The sequence below is a fragment of the Anolis sagrei genome, chromosome 3 (genome assembly GCF_037176765.1).
Source record: "Anolis sagrei isolate rAnoSag1 chromosome 3, rAnoSag1.mat, whole genome shotgun sequence".
NCBI lineage: Eukaryota > Metazoa > Chordata > Lepidosauria > Squamata > Dactyloidae > Anolis > Anolis sagrei.
The window spans coordinates 265,150,463-265,178,115 of NC_090023.1; the positions used below are offsets into that span (position 1 = coordinate 265,150,463).

Genomic DNA, 27,653 nt, shown 5'->3' on the forward strand with positions numbered 1-27,653 from the left:
CCAATTAAGTTTAAAGCTGCTTTGAGTCTCCTTGTGGAGAGAAAAGCTGGATGTAAATAAACATAATAATAAACATAATAATTAAACATAATAATAATAATAATAATAATAATAATAATAATAATCACATCAAGCTACTCTGGGACTTCCGGATTCAGACAGACAGGGTTTTGGAGCACAATACTCCTGACCTCATGATTGTGTTAAAAAACAGAGTATGGATCGTCAATGTTGCAATCCCAGGTGACAACAGGATTGAAGAGAAACAACTGGAAAAGCTGACACAATATGAGGATTTAAAGATCGAACTGCAAAGACTCTGGCACACGCCAGTCAAGGTGGTCCCAGTGGTGATTGGCACAATGGGTGCAGTGCCTAAAGACCTTGGCCTGCACTTAAACACAATCAGGGCTGACAAGATTACCATCTACCAGCTGCAGAAGGTCATCTTACTGGGATCTGCAGGCATTATTCATCAATACATGGTTTTGATGAATAAAACCCCAGGTTTCAGCGGTGACCAGGGGAGCATTTGCACAGCTTCAGCTCGTGCGCCAGCTGCGCCCGTATCTTGGGAAGTCGGACTTGGCCACGGTGGTACACGCTTTGGTCACATCCCGCCTTGACTACTGCAACGCTCTCTACGTGGGGCTGCCCTTGAAGACGGCCCGGAAGCTCCAGCTAGTTCAGCGCGCGGCAGCCATGTTGTTAACCGGAGCGGGACGCAGGGAGCACACAACGCCCTTGCTGTCCCAGCTCCACTGGCTGCCGATTTGCTACCGGGCCCAATTTAAGGTGCTGGTGTTATCCTACAAAGCCCTAAACGGTTCCGGCCCAAAATACCTTGAGAACCGCATCTCGGCCTACGAGCCCACGAGGACCTTGAGATCGTCCGGGGAGGCCCTTCTCTCGGTCCCGCCTGCCTCACAGGCACGCCTGGCGGGGACGAGAGAGCGGGCCTTCTCGGTGGTGGCCCCCCGGCTATGGAACTCCCTCCCTGCTGAAATCAGACAGGCGCCTTCCCTCATGGCCTTCCGCAAGGGCCTGAAAACCTGGCTCTTCGAAAAGGCCTTCAGTTAAGTGCTATGTTTTTGGAATGACCACCGGAATGGACTATGACTAGGAGATTGATTATGACCCCAAATAAGACGAAGCGGATTTTTAGTTAATTAGTTGTGTATTCGTAAGATGTTGTTATGGTCTTGATCTATTGTAAACTGTTGTCTTTCTATGTTCTATGTTTTGTACACCGCCACAAGTCGCCCTCGGGCTGAGAGTGGCGGTTAACAAGTGCAAATAATAAATAAATAATAAATAAATAAATAAATAAATAAATACATCACACAGTCCTAGACACTTGGGAAGTGTCTGGCGTGTGATCCAATACAACAGCCAGCAGAGTGTCTGCCGTGGACTCATCTTGTTGTGTTTCAAATAATAATAATAATAATAATAATAATAATAATAATAATAAATGAACAAAGTCACCCCATTTATTAGGGAAAAAAACTGGGAAGGCAATGACACTCCATGCAGTCATGTTGGCCACATGACCTTGGAGGTGTCTATGGGCAACGCCGGTTCTTCGGCTTCAAAATGGAGATGAGCACCACTCTCCAGAGTCGGACTTGATTAGACTTAATATCAAGGGGAAACCTTTACCTTTACCCTTTCTGTGTAGTTTTAGGAGGGAACTGAGAGATACTTGTCAACTCTCTACTGATGCCCATGTTATGTAACTCATTCTTCCCAAGTTGAGTAAACTGTGATGTATAGCTTAAATGTGGAATGGTTTTTAACCGCATTTCATCTTATTCTGTTACCAAAACCAGAGCAAGGATGATCCCAACTCTACCTTTAGTGAAGAGAACCTCACTCAAATTCTTGTTGACCTCTTTGTTGCGGGTACAGAGACCACTTCCAGTACTTTGCAATGGGCACTGCTTCTCATGGTGGCTTACCCAGATGTCCAAGGTAAGAGAGACCTACCTGGTAGAAGAATTACTTCCTCTGGAATTCCCTCTCTTGTTTTGCAATGTCATAGAGCCAAGGCAAACCTTATGCCTCGGTATGAAGGCCTTTCCTTCTATTTTTTGGGGGTGAAATGGTGGGCAGGGGGGTGAGGCTGGTGCTGTGGGGATACCTCCTGGGATCGAGGATGGCAATCCCAGGAGCCTCCAAAACTCCAAACTTCATCACATTCATTTAGTCCAATTCCTTTTTTGATTTGGCCAATACAATCTATGGTATTTCCATTAAAAAAATAACTGGAAACAGCAGTGCATCCCTGCTAGGTATCCTTGTGTTTTTTTTGTTGTTGTCTACTACAAGATCTTCTACTCTTCTTACTGCATGGCATTGCAGTAAGAAGAGTAGAAGATCTATTTAAATCTGGCTTCTGATCAAAACAGAAATTCCAGATCATGATCAGCTCTTCTTTTAGTATATGAGACTGGAATTGCTTCATTTGGGTTTTTTTTTTTTTTGGCATATTGCAAAAACATCTTCTATGATGGCACCCTCCTCCTGTATAGCTTCACTTGTTTTCAGGTTGCTCTAAAGCAGTGGTTCCCAACTTGTAGGCCGTGGACCACCAGTGGTCCACAAAAACAAAAATATGATCCATGTCCTCACCATTACTACACCGTTGCCTCAAAATCATATGGCAACAAGAGCGACTGGTCTCTCGAAACCCTCTTATAGTGCAGCGGCAACAGGAATGTTGTGAGGGGAGAGGCTGACTACCCACAAAAGATTCATACTACCACATCAGCTCTAAATTATCAAATTTGTTCCCTGTGTTTTTCTTGGAGCTGTTGTGCAGTGAAGATCATGTCCACTGTTCCTCTGGAGGGGTGGAAGCCATTCTGGGATTCTGGGAGGCTGTCTTCTGAGAGGGGTAGAAGGTGGTTTGCAAGGATTCTTGCAAGGATTTTCTCAGCAGAGGTTAGAAGGGAGATACCTCGATAGTTTCCCCAGTCTGTTCTTTCCCCTTTTTTGAAGAGGGTGATGATGGTGGCATCCTTGAAATCTGCTGGGATTTTCTCAGTCACCCACACTTTTTCAATGAGCTGGTGGAGTTGATGTGTCAGCTCAGGTCCTCCCTCTTAAAGATTTTGGCAGGGATCCCATCAGGTCCGCTGCCTTTGTCATTTTTTTGTTGGTTGATGGCATTGCTGACTTCTTCCAAACGTGGACAGTCTACAGACATCACATGCAACTCCTGGAATGATTCCATCAGCACTGCCTCTGAAAAATCCTGCAAATCTCTTGGGAAGACAAGTGGACAAATGTCAGTGTGCTGGAAGAAGCAAAGATCACCAGCATTGAAGCAATGGTCCTCCACCATCAAGTCCGCTGGACTGGCCATGTTGTCTGGATACCCAACCACTGTCTCCCAAAGCACTTGCTCTATTCTGAACTCAAGAATGGAAAACAGAATGTTGGAGGACAGGAAAAGAGATTTAAAGATGGGCTCAAAGCCAACCTTAAAAACTCTGGCATAGACACTGAGAACTGGGAAGCCCTGGCCCTTGAGCGCTCCAGTTGGAGGTCAGCTGTAACCAGCAGTGCTGCAGAATTTGGAGAGGCACGAATGGAGGGCAAACAAAAGAAATATGCCAAGAGGAAGACATGCCAAGCCAATCCTGACCGGGACCGCCCTCCACCTGGAAACCGATGCCCTCACTGTTGGAGAAGATGCAGATCAAGAATAGGGCTCCACAGTCACCTATGGACTCACCGCCAGGATACTACACTTGGAGGACCATCATCTTCAGACTACGAGGGATCGCCTAAAGGAAATTATGAAATATGGTTTACTATGGGTGATCAGATGGCGACTACTGGATGGTATATGTTCTGTATCAGAAACTAGAGCTGATGTGGTCTGTCCAATGCAGTTTTCTGAATCAACACCCCAAATACCAAACCAAACTGATTTGTAACCCTTTTAATACTAATGTTGGAAAGTGGTCCCTGATCAAGTGATCGCTGATCAAAAAAAGGTTGGGAACCACCACTCTAAAGTAACTAACTATGGAGAGTCATTTCCTGTTGAGTTAACGTCCTCCAATGATTGGCTCTTAGACATAAAGGGTTCCTTTAATAAATCTTCCTTTCCCTCCATTTCTCTCAGATAAAGTCTACAAAGAGATGGAAGATGCTTTGGGTCCCTCTCACCCAATCTGTTACGAAGATCGGAAGAAACTGCCATACACCAATGCTGTGCTTCATGAGACCCAGCGGGCCAAATATATCTTACCAGTTGGGATCCCCAGACGATGTTCAAAGGATTTCCAGATGCTTGGCTTTCATATTCCAAAGGTACATTGCAACCCCCATAACCAAAAAACACAGAACATTCAAAGATAGCACTTGAATTCAGTGATGTATCTATACAAGAAACCTACTGTACATGATCAAATCTGAGGGACTTCCTACCTCTATAATCTCTCCCCAAAAGGCCAGGAATCCCTAACATGGAAAGTGGGAGAGACAGTCTCCTTGTGTAGTTGCCTGGGTGAGACACATAGCAGAGTACAAGGAGCATACAACCCCCTGTTACACCAGCTCCATTGGCTGCCAATTTGCAACGGAGCACAATTCAAAGTGCTGGCTTTATCTATAAAGCCCTAAATGGTACCGGTCCAGCTTACCTGTCCGAACGTATCTCCACCTATGAACCATCTCAGAGCAGGGGAGACCCTGCTCTCGGTCCCACCTCCTTAGCAAGTGTGACTGGTGTGAACGAAAAACAGGGCCTTCTCAGTGGTGGCCCCTCAACTGTGCAACTCCCTCCCCAGTGAAATTAGATCAGCCGCTTCTTTCCTGACCTTCAGGAAAAAACTGAAGACATGGCTTTAGGACCAAGCTTTTGACAAGTAATTGGAGCAGTGCAGTAAGTGACCATGAATCCTGGGCACCAATTGTATGCACAGATGTTAGCTGAACTGCTAGTGAATTACAATTGACCTCAGGTTAGCTATTTCTATCAATTTTTTTGAGTTTGTTTATCTACTGTTTGATTTGTTATTTGTTGTTTTTTTGCCTTTTGAAAGCATTGACAAGATTGTGATTTTGTCAATGTTTCTTGTTTCCAAATGCCGGCTGAGATCTTTTGGCATGGTGATATCAATAATCCAAACTTTTTTCTTTTCCACAATTGTGATGTCTGGTGTATTGTGTTCATTATTACTATTATTATTATTAGTCGATCTTTTTTCTTTCCAGAAAACCCTTGTTGTGACAGATCTGAACTCTGTCCTTCTTGATCCCAAGCATTGGGAGACCCCTGGAGAATTCAACCCAAACCATTTTATGGACAAGGAGGGGAATTTTGTCACTAGAGAAGAATTCTTGCCATATGGAGCAGGTAACCCTGGAATCAATGTATGGGCATGTGATACAATGCTTAGTGTGCTTTGTATTAGCATAGATGAAATGTCGGAGTATTATAGACTAAATTGTATGGAAAGCAGCTTTGATCACTCTCCCATCAGTTGAACAAATTTCTTTCCTTCAAAATAAAACAATGAAAGAAAAAAATCATGTTCTGTTTTGCACTATAAATAAAAATTTAAGACTGTATGGACTCATAGTCAGTCAGCTCTTAAAATCAAGCCAGACTCCTGAAAGTTTCCAACCCAGGGGATGAAAGATACCTGTGGAACATGTTGTAATTGTAACTATGGATTGTCAAAGGCTTTCATGGCTGGAATCACTAGGTTCTTGTGGACTTTTTCGGGCTATAGGGCCATGTTCTAGAGGCATTTCTCCTGACGTTTTGCCTGCATCTATAGCAAGCATCCTCAGAGGTAGTGAGGTCTGTTGGAATTAGGACAATGGGTTTATATATCTGTGGAATGGCTGGGGTGGGGCAAAGAGCTCTTCTCTGTTGGAGCTAGGTCTGAATGTTTCAACTGACCACCTTCATTAGCATTTGAAGGCCTGGCTGAGCCTGGGAAAAATCTTTTGTTGAGAGGTGTTAAGATGTGCCTGGTTGTTTCCTCTCTGCTGTTTTGCTGATGTAATTTTAGAGTTTTTTAATACTGGTAGCCAGATTTTGTTCATTTTCATGGTCTCTTCCTTTCTGTTGAAATTGTCCACATGCTTGTGGATTTCAATGGCTTCTCTGTGTAGTCTGACATGGCGGTTGTTGGTGTGGTCCAGCATTTCTGTGTTCTCAAATAATATGCTGTGTCCAGGCTGGTTCATCAGGTGTAATTATGGAGTTTGCAGGTTGGGGACTTGCCTTGCTAACTAACATCAAGTTGACTTTGCTTTATGGTAGTCTTACGAAGAAGAGGCCTCCATGTCACCCATACTTCAATAGGCCTGTTCAGATTTTGCAGATATAAGGATGTGGCTTCCCCCTGGAATGAAGTCTCCATCTTTTCCCATTGCTGCCTATTTATCAAGCATCATTTTTTCTAGTGAATCATGTGTTCTTGTGATACCACCAAAACATGACAGCCTTGCCTGATCAATTCCAATGATCAAAACTAGTAGTCAACGAGAACAGAGACACCGGAGAACTGGTGAGGTGGGCTCTAGCTCACTTGATGCTTTTCTCTTTTTTTTTTTCTTGCAGGAGCTCGAGTGTGTCTTGGGGAGCAGATGGCGAGGATGGAGCTGTTCCTTTTCTTTGCCAACTTGCTGAGGGCCTTCAAATTTCAACTGCCCGAAGGTGTGAAAGAACTGAACAAAGAGCCAGTCGTTGCAATATCAATGCATCCCCATCCTTATAAACTCTGTGCGATTCCCCGCAATAGTTCATGTCAAATTATATAACACTTGTTTATAGTAGCTTATTTATTACTGTACATTTCCCTGTTGTTCCACTTCCTTCGGTCCGACAGTCTGTCATAACTTGCTTGTTTTTAGATTGTCTGTGTCCTTAGACATTATCTAGTTCATCAGAACTTTAAGCAAATCCATCATGTAGGTAAATTACTTGGCACCTAGAACTGAACTGTTGCACCTCAGCAGGAGTTCACCTTGCTCACAGCACTCATCAGCAAACCAGACGTGGTAATAAACAGTTTATTGATAAAACACATATAAGAAAGGGCCAAAGGCAACTTAAGCAAATAGTTGGGTAAAAATCCAGGTGTTAATAAAGAAAGCAAGTCCCATGGGCAATAGATAAATCTAGAAAACAAGAGTTAAAACATGAACATTAATCCAGGTAACAAGGAACAAAACAAGAGAATGAATCCATAGGCAAATCCATAAAACAAAAGCACAACTTGACCAGGAAACTTGAGCCCTGAGCTAAAGCATGAACCAGGAACAAGACAGGAGTTTATCACTCCAGTAGCGACGTTGCTTGATCTAAAAACCTAACAGCTGTCTCCTTAATTTAAGGGCTGCAAAACATGAACACATTCCTTTGACCTTGAGAGGCCTGCTTTTGCTTCTCTTTCTCATGGGTTTTCTTACACCTGAATCTCTGCCTCCTAAGAAGCAGTCTCGTATCTATGTCTAAGCCAGCTGCTTCCTCGGATGAGCTAATGTTATCCTCCCCTCCCTGCCTGTTGGCTTCCAAAATGGTTTATTTATTTATTTACAACATTTGTATACCGCTTTTCTCACCCCAAAGGGGACTCAAAGCGGTTTCCACATAGGTAATGGCAAAATTCAATGCCAGCACAAACAATTACAATTATACAATTAGAGTTAGACATAAATCAAATTAAAATACATCCATAAACAGTAAAACAATCATTAAAACAGTAAAACAGTCCGGAATCACTGGGTTGTTGTAGGTTTTTTTGGGCTATATGGCCATGGTCTAGAGGCATTCTCTCCTGACGTTTTGCCTGCATCTATGGCAAGCATCCTCAGAGGAATCAGAACCCCAAATAAATTCCAACAGACCTCACTACCTCTGAGGATGCTTGCCATAGATGCTGGCGAAACATCAGGAGAAATGCCTCTAGAACATGGCCCTATAGCCCGAAAAAACCCACAAGAACCTAGTAAAACAGTCTCATCCATCGAATCGCCGTTCCAGTCATTGTCCCATGGGCAATAGATAAATCTAGAAAACAAGAGTTAAAACATGAACATTAATCCAGGTAACAAGGAACATAACAAGAGAATGAATCCATAGGCAAATCCATAAAACAAGAAGCACAACTGGGTTATTGTAGGTTTTTTCAAGCTATATGGCCATGGTCTAGAGGCATTCTCTCCTGACGTTTCGCCTGCATCTATGGCAATCATCCTCAGTGGTAGTGAGGTCTGTTGGAATCTATTTGGGGTTCTGATTCCTCTGAGGATGCTTGCCATAGATGCAGGCGAAATGTCAGGAGAGAATGCCTCTAAACTAGGGGTCCTCAAACTAAGGTCTGGGGGCCGGATGCGGCCCTCCAAGGTCATTTACCCAGCCCTCGCTCAGGGTCAACCTAAGTCTGAAATGACTTGAAAGCACACAACCACCACCACAACAACAACAAAACAACAATCCTATCTCATCAGCCAAAAGCAGGCCCACACTTCCCATTGAAATACTAATAAGTTTATATTTGTTAAGATTGTTCATTTTAATTATTGTATTGTTTTTAAGTGTTTTTTTGCACTACAAATAAGATATGTGCAGTGTGTATAGGAATTCATTCATGTTTTTTTTTCAAATTATAATCTGGCCCTCCAACAGTTTGAGGGACTGTGACCTGGCCCTCACTGTTTAAAAAGTTTGGGGACCCCTGCTCTAGACCATGGCCATATAGCCCGAAAAAACCTACAACAACCCAGTGATTCCGGCCACGAAAGCCTTCGACAATATAAGAAGCACAACTTCACTCTCACACTGTATCAGCAACAGCATCTTGCTCCAAAACCCCTTCTGTTCTCTCAGCTAGAGAACCCCTCTGTCTGGGCACCCACAGAACCATCAGGCCCGGACCCCTAAGCCCCTCATCTTCATCAGCTGGCTGCACCACAACATGAACTTAAATGACTCCCTGCCATAACAATTTGTCACCTTCATTCACATGCAACAACCTTTGGGGATAGTTTTTAACTGATTGTGGGGCCTTTGGAGCTCCATCTACACTGCCATATATTGCAATGTGAAGCTCCACTGGATTGCATTATATGGCAGTGTAGATAGGCCCCAGTTAGCTCAAAATAATTGTATTCCACCATTACCGACAAACCTCATCTATGGCAATTGTACAGGGTGACACAAAGGAAGTACAACAGCCAGCCTGTTCAGTAACTGATTGCACTTGAGGTAGCAAGATGGAGTTGACCCATAAATCCTAGTGGGCAAGTTGCTAACCTCTTACTCTAGATAAAATTGAAAAGAACCCGAGACTTGGAGCAAAAGTGAGGATATAGAAATGTTCAGTAAAACATTATCTCAGAACACAATCTAGTTCAATGAATTAAAGAAAATACTTTCTTGAATTGACATGTTTTGTTAAGGACTTACTTGACAGGCACCCAATGAGATGTGGAATGTAGATCTTTAAAGTAACATGTGCCTTCAGGTATTTTCTCCCCATTTGGCAAAGTTTTGCGCATTTTTCAATTACTTTGCACTGCTGGGGCTGATGTGAAAAATGCATTTGTTAACCAACTGGCACAAAACCAAATTTTCATGCAAAAACCAGTGCATTTTGTACACAAAAGTCTCACATGGCAAAGGATCTTCAGGCAGTTAGCCATGTCAATGATGGGATGCTTACTGTGTCAAGAAACATGCTGTTGTCAGGAACAAGAATGTTTGCTAATATTCTTTATAAACCTAAACGGGATTAAGGCTCTATTCAAAGGTGGTTCATGTACCTGGGAATCGCAATGAAGTTTCTCTGAAATACAATGCTGCTACACTTAGTAGGGGAAACGTGTAGCTTGCTTCTTGACCCATTACTGCCACATGAGATTCAGAGTGCCTCTACACTTTGGAATTAATCCAGTCTGACACCACCTCCATTGCTCAATGTTATGTTATTTCTGCCAAAGAGAACTTGTACCTCACTAACTACATTTTCTCACCAACTTTAAACCCTTGTGGCAGTTGAACTGCTGACCTTAAGGTTGGCAGTTTGAATCCACAATATGGGGTGAGCTATCTGTCAGCCCCAGCTTCCCTTGTGGAGACATGAGAGAAGCCTCCCACAGGATGGTAACACATCCAGGCATCCCCTAGGCAACGTCTCTACAGATGACCAATTCTCTCACACCAGAAGCAACTTGCAGTTTCTCAAGTCGCTTCTGACACGATTTAAAAAATCCAATCTGCTCCTGCAGAATTCTGGAAAATTTAGTTTAGGGAAACTGAGGACCTCGCTTAGTTGAGAATTCCAAAGGCTTTGCCCTGAACTACATTTCCCAGAATTCTGCAGGAGGACCTCGGACGATTGGCAGACAATAGTCTCCATTCTATAATGCCGTTGGGCAAACGTCCTATACTACAACTTTCATGTTGACATAGCATTGAGCCATGGCAGTTGAAATGGTATCAAATTGCACTAATTCTGTAACGTAGATGCACCCTCAATTGGACTGAAGCAGATAGAATTATCATTTTAACCATCTTAGTTTCAGGATATATGATATTTAGATTTTGAATAATAAATTTTGGAAATATCCTTCTAGGATTTAGTTTTCAGGCAGTGTTGCTTTTGCTGTGACTTTGTTTTACCTTCAGCTGATGACCAGTAGATTAAATTATGACTAAATCCATTAAATAGCATTTGCATTCTCTTTACACACATCGTTGACCCATGCTTCTATGGACTGAATCATTTTTGAGGATTTTTGCCACTAGATGGCAGAGGAATCTTACTACGGATCACCAACTTCCTTCCAGGAGAAGTGCCCTCCCAGCACTGCTGAATTCTATTTTCGGGAGAGAAATGCAGGATACAAATTCAATACATAATATTAAGGTGCCATTTCTTCTCTGTCTCATTTGTCTGCCCATTGGTGAATGTGATTTTGGTACCGAAGAAGAAAGGATTAAAGATGGAATGGTAAGGTGGGCGAGGGATATCAGAAGATCGATATCGCTAACAGAATGGGAGAACATATGGACTAGGAAAATGAAATACACAAAGGCATATAATTTGAAAGAGAACTGGCTGAAAATGCTCTACAGATGGCACATGACACCGAAGAAATTAGGAATATATTATAAAAATTTGAATAATAGATGCTGGAAATGTGGAGATGTAGAAGGGTCATACTACCATATGTGGTGGCACTGCAGTAAAGCTAGATCATATTGGAAAAACATACAAGAAAAACTACAGAAAATACTCAAGATAAATGTACCACTGAATCCAGAAATCTTCCTGCTAGGACTGACTGAAGAGAAAGCCGAACTAAATAAAAACACAGATAAACTTCTTTTCCTAGCTACGACAGCAGCAAGAATTTGTTTCGCCAAAAAATGGAGAAGGAAGGAAACGCCAGACACAGAAGAATGGGAAACCAAACTTATGGACATAAGAAACACGGACAGACTAAGTTTTCTAATACAGAAAAGCAAAGGACTTACAGAAAAAGAAACGGATTGGACTCCAATAAACAACTATTTTGGATGGAATGGATAGAAGAAAAAAGAGAGATATTGCCATGAACAACATAGAGACAACAGAAACTGAAAAGTTACACACAAGAGTGAAAAGGAACCCTCTTCAACAACACCAGGAAGTCGGACCGAACAAAGGGGACATCCCCGATCTTCACGCCTGTGCTTTTAAAAACTTCACACTTTCACACTCTGTTTTCCCCTGCTTTCTCTACCCTTACATTTTCTTAAATCCCCCCTCACCATCCCTTCCTACTATTCCCAACCTACCTATTCCTCTTTTTCTATTTCTACTTCTACCCTTTCTATTGATTGTAACTATGTAACAAAAAAACCCTAATAAAGACATTAAAAAAAATAAAAGAGAGAGAATGTGATTTTGGACTCATTAACAATATACAACTTATAGTACCTTCAGTGCTTCTGAACCTTTTTTTTTTTTTTTTTTTTTACTAAGGACCACTTTGACCAGAGACCACCCTCCAATTTTAGTACCAAAGGAGTTACAAATCGGTTTTTGGTCAACTTTAGTTTCGGTTTGGTTATTTGGGGTTCTGATTCAGAAAATTGCATTAGATAGACCACATCAGCTATAGTTTCTGATACAGAACATATGACATTCAGTAGTCACAATCTTCTCACCCACAGAAAACCATATTTAACAAGCTTCAGCACTATAAGATGGTTTCACGAGACCAGTCGCTTTTGTTGTAACAGTGTAGTAATAGTGAGGTCACAAACCATATTTTAGTTCTTGCAGACCACTGATGGTCCATGGGCTGGGAACCACTGGTCTGCATTCTATAGGATCCTGAAACTTGCTGTTTGGTGAGGCACTGGAGCTCTTTGGGTACTAAAAACCCATTCCTGAATGGCGAATATTAGGATTCGATGGGATGCTACCATGGTAGTTTAAAGTGGAATATGGCCCTATAGTTGTATAGCATTAATAACGATCCTCAGATGAATATATGTATGAGAGATTTCTTCTGCCACCTTCCATCTCTAAATGCTTGACCATGGAAACAAGTAAGGAGGAAGGTGTTGAGATAATAAGGAAGGTGAGAGGATCTCCTGGACCTTCCATAATATTCAAAATGCATGGTCCACCAAAGTACAGTCATCAAACATAGAAACCAAAGACACTGAGAATAAAACATAACATATAAGATAATATATGGTCAACCCCCTGAATCCACATCTGCATCCACAGATTTTACCCTTCACATCTACAAACAACTTTCATCTCTGGCAAAGAGTGCATGTACCTCATCAAACTCCCAGAATTTCATATCATTGAGCCACGGCAGTTAAAGTGGTGTCAGGCTGAATTCATTCTATAGTATAGATGCACCCAGAGAAATGTTAGGACAACTGTCTTTAAATATTTGAAGGGATGTCATGTGGAAACTGGAACAAATTTGTTTTCTGTTATTCCAGAAAGCAGGACATGAACCAATTCATTCAAATCACAAGAAAAGAGATTGCTTTAAGTATGATTTATTGAGAGTAAAAACTGCCAGGGGTTCCCTATTGTATAGTGGAAGGAACTCTTCACTCCTGTTAGGGAGCCAAATACCTTATTGCAGTAAAGTAGTTTACCCAGGAACAAAAGCAACACAGAGAAACAAATCTTTTTGTTCCAACTCGAAGACCTTTCTTTCTTAAGTTGCATTAATAGTACAAATACAAAAACAGTATCTACAGTATACACAATCCCCCCCCTCCCGTCTTATCTTCGTCAACCAAACCTCATCAAACTAGCACAGGGGTACTACAACCTATATAGTATAGATTCAGCATATCCTAATTACAATGACACCTGTAGTTAAGCCTGAGACACTTGTCCTGTTATCACTTAAAGAAATGTGGTGTAACTTACAAATCCGGAAACCCCTTTGATTTCTTAAAAGTGATAAAGTTTTTAACTTTAAATAATAAAGACGTTGTGTCAAAATAATTTTGATACTGGCAGTTTCTGTCTGGTAAATACTACGTAGATGTTTCCAACAGTCTCTTGTTGTTGCATTCCTGTGATAAAGCAGCTGGGCATCCTCCACTGACAAAATAATGGTAGCTTTGGCTTTTTTGTCAGCCCTCAGTTCTGCTACCTTGCCCCATAAATCTTCATTCACTAGGAAGAACCTCAACTTCACATGCTGAGTACTTAGTAGTGTTTAGTCTTTCAAAAGTCAAACTCCTACTGACAGAGACAGACATTTTTGCTGCACTGTTTCTCAGCCTTATTTGTTTGTTTGTTCATTCGTTTGTTTCCCATTTCTTACCCCTTCGAGGACTCAAGGCAGCCTTACAACAGGCAATGATTATTCAATGTCAACACCTATCAATCCAAAAATAAATATGATTAAAATCCAAAAAATTAAAAAGATCACTTATTAAAACAACAGTTAATATCATGCAAATGCAAATCATAGTCCCAGGCTGTCCATTTGTCAATCACATTAATTCATTATCATTATTGCACTGCTACAATTACTGCTCAAATGCTTGGTCCCACAGTCATGTCAAGCTTTTTCCTGAAGGTCAGGAGAGAGGGGCTGGTTTCCTTGGGGAGGGAGTTCCAGAGATGAGGGGTCACCACAGAGAAGGTCCTGTCTCTCATCCCTACTAGTCGTACCTACAAGGGGAGTAAAATCGAGAGAAGGCCTTCTCCATCACTCAAACAGATTTCTGGTCTTTAAAGTCCTTTCACCAATTGTACTGCTCACACTGGTTATGCTGGGTACTCTGGGCCCACAATCATATCAGGGGTTCAAATCAGCATGAAATCCACAGTTGTATAGCAGAAGGGATTCTTTACTCCTGTCAAGGAGCCAAATACCTTATTGCAGTGAAGGAACAAAAACAATACACAGAAACAATGCTGGTTGTTCCAACTAGAAAGCTTTTCTTTCTTAAGTGGCAGTAACAGTACAAACACAGTATGTACAACTCTCTCTTTATCTCTCCCATATCTTAATCCACCAATCGTCATCAAACAATCAACAGGGTTACTACATCATATATACTACAATCTCAGCAGTAGCCACCACACCCCAATTACAATGACAATTGTGGTTAAGTCTGAAAAACTGATCCTATTATCACTTAAAGCAGTGTTTCTCAACCTGGGGGTTGGGACCCCTGGAGGGGGGGGGTCATGAGGAGGTGTCAGAGGGGTCACCAAAGACCATCAGAAATCACAATATTAGTCATGGGGGTTCTGTGTGGGAGGTTTGGCCCCATTCTCTAATTGGTGGGGTTCAGGATGTGCTTTGATTGTAGGAGAACTATAAATCCCAGCAACTACAACTCCCAAATGTCAAGGTCTATTTTCCCCAAACTCCACCAGTATTCACATTTGGGCATGCTGAGGATTCATGCCAAATTTGGTCCAGATCCATCATTGTTTGAGTACAGTGCTCTCTGGATGTAGGTAAACTATAACTCCAAAACACAAGGTCAATGCCCACCAAACCCTTCCAGTATTTTCTTTTGGTCGGGGGATTCTGTGTACCAAGTCTGATTCAATAAAATCAGTGGTGGAGTTCAGAAAGCCCTTCAATTGTAGGTGAACTATAAATTCCAGCAACTACAACTCCTAAATGACAAAATCAATCCTCCCCAACCCCACAAATATTCAGATTTGGACGTATCGGGTATTTGTGCCAAATTTGGTTCAGGGAATGAAAATACATCCTGCATATCAGATATTTACATTATGATTCATAACAGTAGCGAAACTGCACTTATGAAAATAATTTTGGGGGTCACCACAACACAAAGAACTGTATTAAGTGGTTGCGGTATTAAGAAGGTTGAAAAACACTGACTTAAAGAAATGCTGTGTCTTACAAATCCTGACAAAAACTGTTCAACAGTTTACAAGTCTTCCTTTTCTTTAAGTCTTCTAGTTTACAAGTCTTCCTTTTCTTTAAGTCTTCTAGTTTACAAGTCTTCCTTTTCTTTAAGTCTTCTAGTTTACAAGTCTTCCTTTTCTTTAAGGGTCTTTCAACAAAAGTTAGATAGTAGGCTTGGGCGATCCAGTTCGTTAATTTCGTTATTCGTTATTAATTCGTATTTAAATTAGCTTACGATCCAATATTGATCCATGCAGGAATAGTGTGAGGAGTAATTAAGAATCGAAACAATTTTTCCAATTTTCGTAATTATTTCGTAATTATTTCGTAATTATTTCGTAATTATTTTCGTATGTCTGGTGCAAGTTTTACAATCTCGTATTTACCACACTTCCTGTCCCTTTGCTCTGCTGCTTCCCTCCTCTTTCCTCATGCTTCTTCTTGCCTCACTCTGGGCTGCACTGGGCTACCTTCCTTCCTTCCTTCCTTCCTTCCTTCCTTCCTTCCTTCCTTCCAGCTGGCAAATCCCACATTCCCCCCTCCTACCTCTTTCTCCTGGCATCCTTCTTGCCCAAAATTTCTCATTACTTTATTTTTCATACCCTCACTCTATGCCACAGGAATGCATTGCCAGGTACAGCTAGTATATAATATAATATATTATAATATAAAATACAATTATAATATAATATATAATATAATAATATTATTATTATAATAATATATTATATATTATATATTGTATTATATTATATTATATTATTATATTATATATTATATTACTATATTATTATTATATTATATTATAATTGTATATTATATTATAATATAATATATATAATATATTATAATATATTATATTATATATTATATATATAATATATTATAGTATAATAATATTATATATAATATATATTATAATAATATAATATAATATAATATAATATAATATAATATAATATAATATACAATAATATAATATAATAATATTATAATATACAATAATATAATATAATATAGTTGTTGTTTGTTTTATCACACCAACAGTCAACAACAGAGGGAGAGGGAAGCTTCAGAAGTTCCCCCTGTCCCATTTGGAGGTTTTTTTTAGCATATTGCGCAATTGCGTCCGCCATTAACGAATCGATTCGTAATTTTACGAAATTTCGTATATTTTGAAATTTTTAAAAGGAAAATGTCAGAATTCTTAAAAAAAACGAAACGCAAGGGCCCCCTAAAAATACAACGAGTTTAGAACCAAATTTTTCCGTGGTTACCCAAGCCTATTAGATAGCCATCTTTCAGTTGTGAATTCCCGTAGTGGTTTGAATGTTGGACTATGCTACTGGAGACTGATTTGAATCTCTGCTCAGACATGAAAACTCACTAGTTAACCTTGGGGAAGTCGCACTTTCTCAGCCTCAGAGGAAGATAAAGGTGCCTTCTGAGCCACTTGCCAAAAAAAGTGATAGCTTTTCACCTTTTCACACTCCATCTCCTCTCAAGTGCTTGAGACACCAAGTGGTTTTAATTTCCCTTCAGGGTAATCATTTTGTGAATAAGTTATAATCCTGAGGACTTGTTTGGTAAATGCCATAATCCTGGAATTAGGCTGTCCTCTTCTATTAATTCACCTCCCACAGCATAATTAATTTCAGGATGTTTCATAGGTTCTTAAAAGAGACCTTTGGGGCAAAGAAAAACCCAAGTCTTCATTCATATTTTGTCTTCATTAAGTTGTCTGTGAGCTTCCAAACAGCCACATTTAAAATTAAATAAACAAATTGATATTATTAATCATAAGAACTGTCAGCCACTGTTGGCTTCAGCTCTCCTGCAGATTCATTTGCCTAAACATGCAGCTTTCACGTTGTCAAACATCTTTTCAGATCTTCATATTCTGACAAGGGAGGACTCGACAGGCAATCTTGGCTCCCGCATGAACAGTCTTCTAATAGGGATGGGAAGACTATTTTAATTTTTTTTCAAAATGGCTCAAAGACATATTTTCAAAGGTTGAAAAATTCTGATTAGAGGAATCGTAAACTAACAATTACTTTGGCTAATCCGGACATTTTCCTGACAAAACTCACACATTATTAAGTTCTTGTGGGTTTTTCGGGCTATATGGCCATGTTCTATCTAGAGGCATTTCTCCTGACGTTTCGCCTGCATCTGTGGCAAGCATCCTCAGAGGTAGTGAGGTCTGTTGGAACTAGGAAAAAGGGTTTATATATCTGTGGAATGACCAGGGTGGGACAAAGGACTTTTGTCAGTTGGGCTAGGTGTGAATATTTCAACTGGCCACCTTGATTAGCATACAATGGGCTGACTGTGCCTGGAGCAAACTCTTCTTGAAAGGTAATTAGATGTCCCTGCCTGTTTCCTCTCTGCTGTTTTTGCTACGTTCAGCAAAGGACAAGAGGGATCCTCTCACCTCTGCAGGAGTCTACCGTGTACCATGCAGCTGTGGACAAGTCTACAGAGGAACCACCAAACACAGCAGCATTGCCCAGACACGAATCAAGGAACATGAAAGGCACTGCAGACTACTTCAACCAGAGAAGTCAGCCATAGCAGAACACCTGATGAACCAACTTGGACACAGCATTTTATTTGAGAACACAAAAATGCTGGACCACTCTCACAACCACCATGTCAGGCTACACGGAGAAGCCATTGAAATACACAAACATGTTGACAATTTCAACAGAAAGGAGGAAACCATGAAAATGAACAAGATCTGGCTACCAGTATTAAAAAAATTCTAAAATTGCAACAGCAAAAACAGGCAGGGACATCTAATTACCTTTCAAGAAGAGTTTGCTCCAGGCACAGTCAGCCCATTGTATGCTAATCAAGGTGGCCAGTTGAAATATTCACACCTAGCCCAACTGACAAAAGTCCTTTGTCTCACCCTGGTCATTCCACAGATATATAAACCCTTTTCCCCAGTTCCAACAGACCTCACTACCTCTGAGGATGCTTGCCATAGATGCAGGCGAAACGTCAGGAGAAATGCCTCTAGAACATGGCCATATAGCCCGAAAAAACCCACAAGAACTTAGTGATTCCAGCCATGAAAGCCTTCGACAATACATCACACATTATTGTTTTGCTCAGAAAATAGTATTTTCTGTGCAGAATATAACATTTCTAAGCTGAAGTTGCATTTTTTACACAGGAAATGTATTCTGCTCCAAATGTATGATGTTGGTCTGCATATAAAACAATACCACCATGCAGGCATGTAGCCGGGGGGGGGGGGGGTCTTGAGGGGCTTCAGCCCCCCCCCCCCCCAATTCTCAGGGTGGTCCACGAGAAGGTCTTACTGGTACATTATTTAAACTGTTATGTTTATTCATAAAAGAGAGATAAAAGACATGGAAAAATTAACCTTTTTATTAAAGAAAAACTTGGGAATCCCAATTAAACAAACAAACTGGTCACAGATGGAGGAATATGAAAAAATGAGAAAGTAAAAGAATCATTAAAAGAAATCTTATTAAATGGAACACCAGAAAAATGGACTTCATTTAGGTTAAAGTCAAAGCTTTCTTCTCCCCCCCCCCCCCCGCCTTAATATCTCTAATATAGAATACTACTAAATGAACAAGTACAAATCCGCAAAGGATTAGATAGAAGTCACCATTATATATATATATATATATATATATATATATATATATATATATATATTAGGGCTGGGCGGTTTCGTTCATTAATTTCGTAATTCGTTATTAATTCATTATTTTTTTGATAACGAAGCGATATTGAACCATTTAGGAGCAACTAAAAAACGAAACGAATTTTTCCAATTCGTTTCGTAATTGTTTCGAAATTGTTTCGAAATTGTTTCGTTATTATTTTGTTATTATTTCTGTATGTCTGGTGCAAGTTTTATAGTCGTTGTTTGTTTTATCAGTGATTAAAAATTTTTTATCACACCAACAGTCAACAACAGAGGGAGAGGGAAGCTTCAGAAGTTCCCCCTGTCCCATTTGGAGGGTTTTTTAGCGTATTGCGCAATTGCGTCCGCCATAAATGAATCGGTTCGTTATTGTTTCGAAATTGTTTCATAATTTCCGAAATTTCGTAAATATCGAACTTTTTAAAAGAAAAATTTCAGAATTCTTTTAAATAACGAAACGCAAAAACCCCCTAAAAACGAATCGAGTTTAGAAACAAAATTTTCCGTGGTTGGACAGCCCTAATATATATATATATATATGTGTGTGTGTGTGTGTGTGTGTGTGTGAATTTTTTTCTTTCTCTTTTTTCCCTTTTTCTTCTTTTTTCAAATCTATTTTTCCCTTTTCCTACTTTTTCTATATTATTGTTCTCTCACTTTACATGTAAAAAAGAAAATGCTTCCTTTCTTCCCCTTTCCCCCACCATTTCAAATAAAAATATATTTTTAAAAATCTAGCAGTGCGGACTCATATAATCCAGTTTAAAACAGAAAACCTGGGATTAGATCCTGGGATATAGGGCGTGTCTGGAAGGACCCTAAGTAAGGCAATAGTTAGGCACTTTGCAAGCTCAGTCCTCTCTGTCCATAAACACATCTACAGCACTTAGATTGTATCAGCCAGATCCTTATCTATTCTCGTGAATTCCACTTTCTCACAGTAAGAAAAGTTCATTAATTCATATAACATTAAATAGTTTTGTCGAAGGCTTTCATGGCCGGAATCACTGGGTTGTTGTAGGTTTTTTTGGGCTATATGGCCATGGTCCAGAGGCATTCTCTCCTGACGTTGCAGGCGAAACGTCAGGAGAGAATGCGTCTAGACCATGGCCATATAGCCCGAAAAAACTTACAACAACCCATTAAATAGTTTATTTCCCATTTCACATATTGGTAATATTTCTGATAGAGCTTGCTTGAAGTTTTTGAATTTAAAACTCATTACTTCCCCTCTTCCTTCTTTCTTTGACATACTCTCTCCTGTTAAGGAGATCAATTGAGGTTTTTGATCTCCCTGCAGAATAGGATGCCCCATAGTTGATCCAATTTTATATGACCAGCAAGACTAGGGAACTTTGACACAGAAGACATAAACTGGGAGAATTGGATGTGAGCATCCAGGCATTAGATGGGTATCTAATTTTGCAACCCTATTGCACAAGTATTACATAAATTCTTTCACATGCTGACAAGGAATCATCTGGAGAGAATTACCTATAGTCTCAGATGTAAGCCGCTCTGAGTCCCCTTCAGGGTGAGAAGGGTGGAGTATAAATATAGTAAATAAATAAATAAATATAAATGTCTCTACAATAAGACAGAGAGCATGGGAAATAAACAAGTTATACCCTAGCACAAGAATACTCATGTGATTGATTAGGCGTCATTGAAACCTGGTGGGATGAGCCTTGTGATTGGAATGTAGTAATGAAAGGGTAAAAAGCTATTCCAATAAAGGAGGAGGAGAAGAAGCATTGTATGTCAAGGATGTGCACACTTGTGAAGACATCCATGATTTAGAGCAGGGCTTCTTAAACTTTTCCACTTGTGATCCCTTTCTGGCTGATAAATATTTTTGTGACTCTGGATATATAGGTATATAAAATACATCTATATCTGTATATATAATAAAGAAGAGTGTTTGTATCGGACAGAGGAATTGTGGAGGGCGGAAGTGTATGTGGCAGCGTTCTGATTGGCTGCCGCTGTGGTGCTATTTGCATATGGTCTCTGATTGGCCAGCTTCAAGAGGAGCCCCTGGTGGAGAAGAGGGTTCATGGCAGAAACGGGGCATGACAGAAGGAAATTTGCATATGGTCTCTGATTGGCCAGCCTCAAATCCAAGATTCCGAGATGAGAAAGAGAGGAAAGGAAAGGCCGGGGGCTGGGTCAGAACACTCCCAATACAGACCGAAATAGGCACACAGAGCCCCCATCACCCACTCTACATCCTACTGCAGTTTGGAGGAGGATGAACCATGGATGATGGGACTTGCGGTACCATCACTCACATTCTGAGACCGCTGTTAACCTCATCCAATGACTGATCAGGACCACACTTCACACAGAGACCTCTCATGACCCACTTTACGTCCTGGTGTGGTTTGGCCGGAGATGGACCGTGGATTATGGGACTTGCAGTACCATTGCTCAATTCTTCAGACCACTGCAACCCTCATCCAATTACCAATAAATACCAAACTTGGCACACTGAGTCTCCATGGCGCACTCTACATCCAGGTGCAGTTTGAAGGAGGATGCACCATGGACGATGGGACTTGCAATACCTGCACTCCCTTCCTAAGACCATTACAACTGCCAACGATGATGGATCAGGACCACAATTCACACAGAGACCCAGCATGACCCAATCTACATCCTGGTGTGGTTTGGAAGAATTTAACAATGGATGATGGGACTTGCAGTCACTTCACTCACTTCCTGAGACCACTGAGACCCTCGCCAATGACTCATCAAGACTAAACTTGGCACATGGAGCTTCAATGACCCACCCTACATCCTGGAGCAGTTTGAAGGACGACAGACCATGGATGATGGGTCTTCAAGTACCTCCACTACCCAAGACTGCTGCAAAACTCATCTAATGACCAATCAAGACCAAAGTTAGCACACAGAGCCCCCATGACCCACTCTACATCCTGCTGCAGTTTTGGAGAAGGGTGGACCATGGATGATGGAACTTCCAGTACCTTCACTCACATTCTGAGACCTCTGTAAACCTCATCCAATGACGGATCAAGACCAAACTTGGCACATAGACCTGTCATGACCCACTTTACGTCCTGGTGTTGTTTGGAAAACTTTGGAGATGGATGATGGGACTTGCAGTACCTTTGCTCACTTCCTGAGACCACTGAGACCCTCGCCAATGACTAATCAAGACTAAACTTGGCACATGGAGCTCCAATGACCCACTCTACATCCTGGTGCAGTTTGGAGGAGGACAGACCATGGATGATGGGACTTCAAGTACCTCCATTCCCTTCCAAAGATTGCTGCAACCCTCTTCTAATGACCAATCAAGACCACACTTGGCACACAGAGCCCCCATTATCCACTCTACATCCTGCTGCAGTTTGAAAGGGGATGGACTTTGGATGATGGGACTTGCAGTACCTTCACTCACTTACTGACACCACTGCCACCCTCATCTAATGACTGATAAAGACCAAACTTGGCACACAGAGCCCCCATGACCCACTCTATATCCTGCTGCTGTTTGTAGGAGGATGGCCCATGGATGATGGGACTTCAAGTACCTTCACTCACTTCCTGAAAATAATGCAGCCGTTATCCAAAGACCAATAAAGACCAAACTTGGCATACAGAACCGCCATTACCCACTTTCTCTAATAACCCGGGCAACGCCGGGTCCCCAAGCTAGTATATAATAAAGAAGAGTGTTTGTATGCGAAGGGTGGAAGTGCGGAGGGCGGAAGTGTGGAGGGCGGACGTGTTTGTGGCAGCTTTCCGATTGGCTAGCCTGAAAGTTCCAAGATTCTGATTGGCTGCCACTGTGGAGCTATTTGCATATGGTCTCTGATTGGCCAGCTTCAATAGGAGCCCCTGGTGGAGAAGAGGGCTCATGGCAGAAACGGGGCATGACAGAAGGAAATTTGCATATGGTCTCTGATTGGCCAGCCTCAAATCCAAGATTCCGAGATGAGAAAGAGAGGAAAGGAAAGGCCGGGGGCTGGGTCAGAACACTCCCAATACAGACCGAAATAGGCACACAGAGCCCCCATCACCCACTCTACATCCTACTGCAGTTTGGAGGACTATGAACCATGGATGATGGGACTTGCAGTACCATCACTCACATTCTGAGACCGCTGCTAACCTCATCCAATGACTGATCAGGACCAAACTTGGCACATAGACCTCTCATGACCCACTTTACGTCCTGGTGTGGTTTGGTCGGGGATGGACCATGGATTATGGGACTTGCAGTACCATTGCTCAATTCTTGAGACCACTGCAACCCTCATCCAATTACCGATAAAGACCAAACTTGGCACACTGAGTCTCCATGACCCACTCTACATCCTGGTGCGGCTTGGAGGAGGATGCACCATGGACGATGGGACTTGCAATACCTGCACTCCCTTCCTAAAACCATTATAACTACCAACAATGATGGATCAGGACCACAATTTACACAGAGAGCCCGCATAATTCACTCTACATCCTGGTGCGGTTTGGAAGAATTTGAAAATGGATGATGGGACTTGCAGTCACTTCACTCACTTCCTGAGACCACTGAGATCCTTGCCAATGACTGATCAAGACCAAACTTGGCACACAGAGTCCCCATGACCCACTCTACATCCTGGTGCACTTTTGAGGAGGACAGACCATGGATGATGGGACTTGAAGTACCACCACTCCCTTCCCAAGACAGCTGCAACCCTCATCTAATGTCTGATCAAGATCAAACTTGGCACACAGAGCCCCCATGACCCACTCTGCATCCTGCTGCAGTTTGAAGGAGGATCGACTTTGGATGATGGGACTTACAGTACCATCACTCACATTCTGAGACCGCTGTTAACCTCATCCAATGTCTGATCAGGACCAAACTTGCCACATAGACCTTTCATTACCCACTTTTCCTCCTGGTGTGTGTTTGGCTGGGGATAGACCATGGATTATGGGACTTGCAGTACTTTTGCGCAGTTCCTGAGACCACTGCAACGCTCATCCAATTACCGATAAAGACCAAACTTGGCACACTGAGTCTCCATGACGCACTCTACATCCAGGTGCAGTTTGAAGGAGGGTGCACCATGGACGATGGGACTTGCAATACCTGCACTCCCTTCCTAAGACCATTACAACTGCCAAAAATGATGGATCAGGACCACAATTTACACAGAGACCCAGCATGACCCACTCTACATCCTGGTGCGGTTTGGAAGAATTTGACAATGGATGATGGGACTTGCAGTACCTTCACTCACTTACTGACACCACTGCCACCCTCATCTAATGACTGATAAAGACCAAACTTGGCACACAGAGCCCCCATGACCCACTCTATATCCTGCTGCTGTTTGGAGGAGGATGGGCCATGGATGATGGGACTTCAAGTACCTTCACTCACTTCCTGAAAATAATGCAGCCGTTATCCAAAGACCAATAAAGACCAAACTTGGCATACAGAACCGCCATTACCCACTTTCTCTAATAACCCGGGCAACGCCGGGTCCCCAATCTAGTCTTCAATAAAAGAGAGGAGGAATTCAGGGTCAGCAGTCTTCAGGTAAAATTTAAATTAAAAGTTTAAAATAATCTCAAGGTAATTAGATATCAGCATCAAAACCTGCCCTTGAGTTCAGCAGGAGTTGCTCCTCCACTCCTCCAGGTTTCTACAGACCTTTTCGGGCTATATTTCCATGTTTAGAGGCATTTCTCCTGACGTTTCGCCTGCATCTATGGCAAGCATCCTCAGAGGTAGTGAGGTCCACTAATCTACCTTCCCTTCATGGTTTCAGAGCACACTCAGTTCCAGCAGTGAAAACAAGCTCAAAAGGCCGTGGTAGCGGGGGCCTTACCATATTTATCTCAGTAGATCTGCACGTGGACATTTAACCTTTGGATAGCTTCATCCCACAATATATACAGGCCCTCCTCATTAAGAGCATAAAGTTTTAAAACTTGGAGATATATGAAATGTCCTTTGACCAGTAGCTGGCCACTTGGGGAGCCTCTAGTTTTGCTATAAGAAGGCCCTCCATTGTGCATGGGGCAGGGCTCAGGTTGTATTGTAATAGGTGGTCTGTGGTTTGCACTTCCACGCTCGCATATTATGGACAAGGTTTTGATGAAATCCTGCCAAATTGTGACTACTTTATTAGCCTTATATACATTCATTTAGTGCCTGACATAATGCCTAAAATGCACCAGATCTATCTGATTTTAGAAAACAAGCAGCATCACTCATAATTAGTATTTGGCTGTGAGACCACCAATGAATACTGGGTGTTAATGATTTTATTTCAGAGGGGGAAAAATGACCAAACCATTCCTGAGTATCACCAAAGAAAGTCCTTTGAATGTCATGTCATTATAAGACCACAAGTGACTTGAAGGTGTGTACACACAGTAGGACAGAACTTATCTTGTAGACCCATGTTAGTTTTTCTTCAGCAAGACTTTAAACAATTTGTTCTACACAATATCCCTGCAAAGTTGTCTCTGTGTGCATGTGTACAACATGGAATGCCTCTCTCTGGCCCAGGACTGAGAAAGGCTGATTAAGGAGGCTTATCTAATCAAAACATAAAGTCACCACCCATATTTGAAGGAAATGAAAAGGAAGGTGACTACATTCACTGCCATCATCAAAGCTGTTAGAGATACTGATTAAATTGCTGTGCCTGGATAATCATTCTTCCTGGAATTTTAGAACAGCTCACTGCTGTTCTTGTCTTTCTTTCCTGTATCTAGATTGTTAGGATGTATAGCCACTTTGGATTGTCTAGTGAAGGACACAGAAGGGTTAGCTGAAATTTTGAATTCTCTAGTTAACATCTATACTGAATGCCATTAATACCAACAGCAGGTATATCAAAATTACTGACTAAATTCTGTCGCGTGCTGGGCCTGTAACAGCTGTATTTTCTATAGGACGTATACTTTAAGCTCAAAGGGAAGCCAGGGCACCTCAAAGAGAGGTTCTCAGGGATTTTTCTGAAGTAATGGTCTTTAGAGTCTTTAATGATACAACAAAGTCTTTATTATGGAACAAACAACAAATCTTCAATGGTTCAAACAACACTTCAAGGCTTTCTTAGGCTAGTCCTCAATGGACTGGTACCTGACTTTAATTAACTGCACTTTTTCTGTAGGAAAAAACCCTATTTAACTTCTCCCAGGCTGTTTACTATCTATGCCTCATTGGTGTGGGTCCTACTACCGATTCCAAATGCATCTGGGTATCGAGTAGACCTACCAGCCGAGGCTTGTAGATATTTCAGATGGCGTTCTGTGGATCTGTAGTGCTGTCCTCCCTCAGAGAATTCTTTGAAACCTCAGGGTTGTTTTCCCTCTGATTGCTGTGAGGCTGAGAGGCTGTGAGCTCTCAGCCAGAGCCTTGGGACCTTTTCCCTGGAATTTCTGTTTCTGTTTCCCCGGATGTTCTTGAGAAAATAAGCTTTTCTATAGGACGAGCTGGTCTACGTCCTATAGTTTAGCTTCCTTATGTGAGACTGCCCAAAAAATGGCTCCTTTCCCTACCGGAGCCCCGAACAAGGGGTAGAACCAAAGCTTAATTATGATGGACAGGAGGCCTGCCCTATGACTGCAAACAGATAACAGAAAGAAAATAAAGTTGGAGCTCCTAATACAGCCTGTACCAGCACCCCCCCCCCCCCCCGAGACAAAGTTCCGTCTCTCTCAGAAGGTGGCTATGTAGTTGGTAAACAATACATTATGGACAGGAGATGCCACTGATGGGAATTGTTACTTATGGGACAAGGGTGATGTACATCTTGCTTCTGTGATGTCTGGCAAACGTGCTCCTCATCTGAAACATGATTACTTTTTATAATATCCGTTTTTGGGTACGGTCTCTCAAGAAGTCTTTTGCTTTATAGAATTTGTTGGTATCATATTCATTTTTGATCTATGAGATGATTTTAAAATGATTCCAAATTCAAAAGGAGTCATTCCGGAGATGGGAGATATTTGACCCAAGAGCTTGAAGTGCCTGCTGCCTACTTCGGGAGGCCTCTTGTAGGAATATAAATCAAACATTTATTGATAAGGAATTCACTGGAGGACCTTTCATGACAGTCTCTCAGCTAAACACAACAACAATCCTGATTAACTTGGCTATCTCATCGGCCAAAAAAGCAGGCCCACAATTACCATTAAAATACTGGTAAGTTTATGTTGGTTAAAATTGTTCTTCATGTTAAATATTTTATTGTTGGGTTGTTGTATTTATTTCTATTTATTTATTTCTGGTACTTTTACCCCGCCCTTCTCAACCCCCGGAGGGGGATCCGGGCGGCTTACAGAAAAGGCAGAATTCGATGCCTATACAAAATTACACATAATATACACAAATATACAAAAGAACAAATATACAAAAATGTAATTAAAACGATTATCACAATTAAAACATCAACAATCGGTACATAAGACATTATATAAAACATCATATAAAAACATCATATAAAATTCATTCTTATAATCAGCGTTTCATTTCCAGAGTTCCACATGTCCAATCCGTTAGTCATTTCCTAGC

At 41.4% G+C, this 27,653-nt stretch overlaps 1 protein-coding gene across 1 annotated transcript in view; it reads left to right on the forward strand.

Moving 5' to 3' along the window:
* The window catches only part of LOC132770410 (cytochrome P450 2J4-like), a 39,353-nt gene extending 31,582 nt beyond the window's left edge, over nt 1-7,771 (forward strand). Inside the window, exons 6-9 of the mRNA XM_060767338.2 lie at nt 1,833-1,974; nt 4,139-4,326; nt 5,233-5,374; nt 6,593-7,771. Coding sequence (XP_060623321.2) covers nt 1,833-1,974; nt 4,139-4,326; nt 5,233-5,374; nt 6,593-6,792 — 672 coding nt within the window. The 3' untranslated portion in view covers nt 6,793-7,771. The remainder of the gene's footprint in view (nt 1-1,832; nt 1,975-4,138; nt 4,327-5,232; nt 5,375-6,592) is intronic.
* The last annotated feature ends 19,882 nt before the right edge of the window (nt 7,772-27,653 follow it).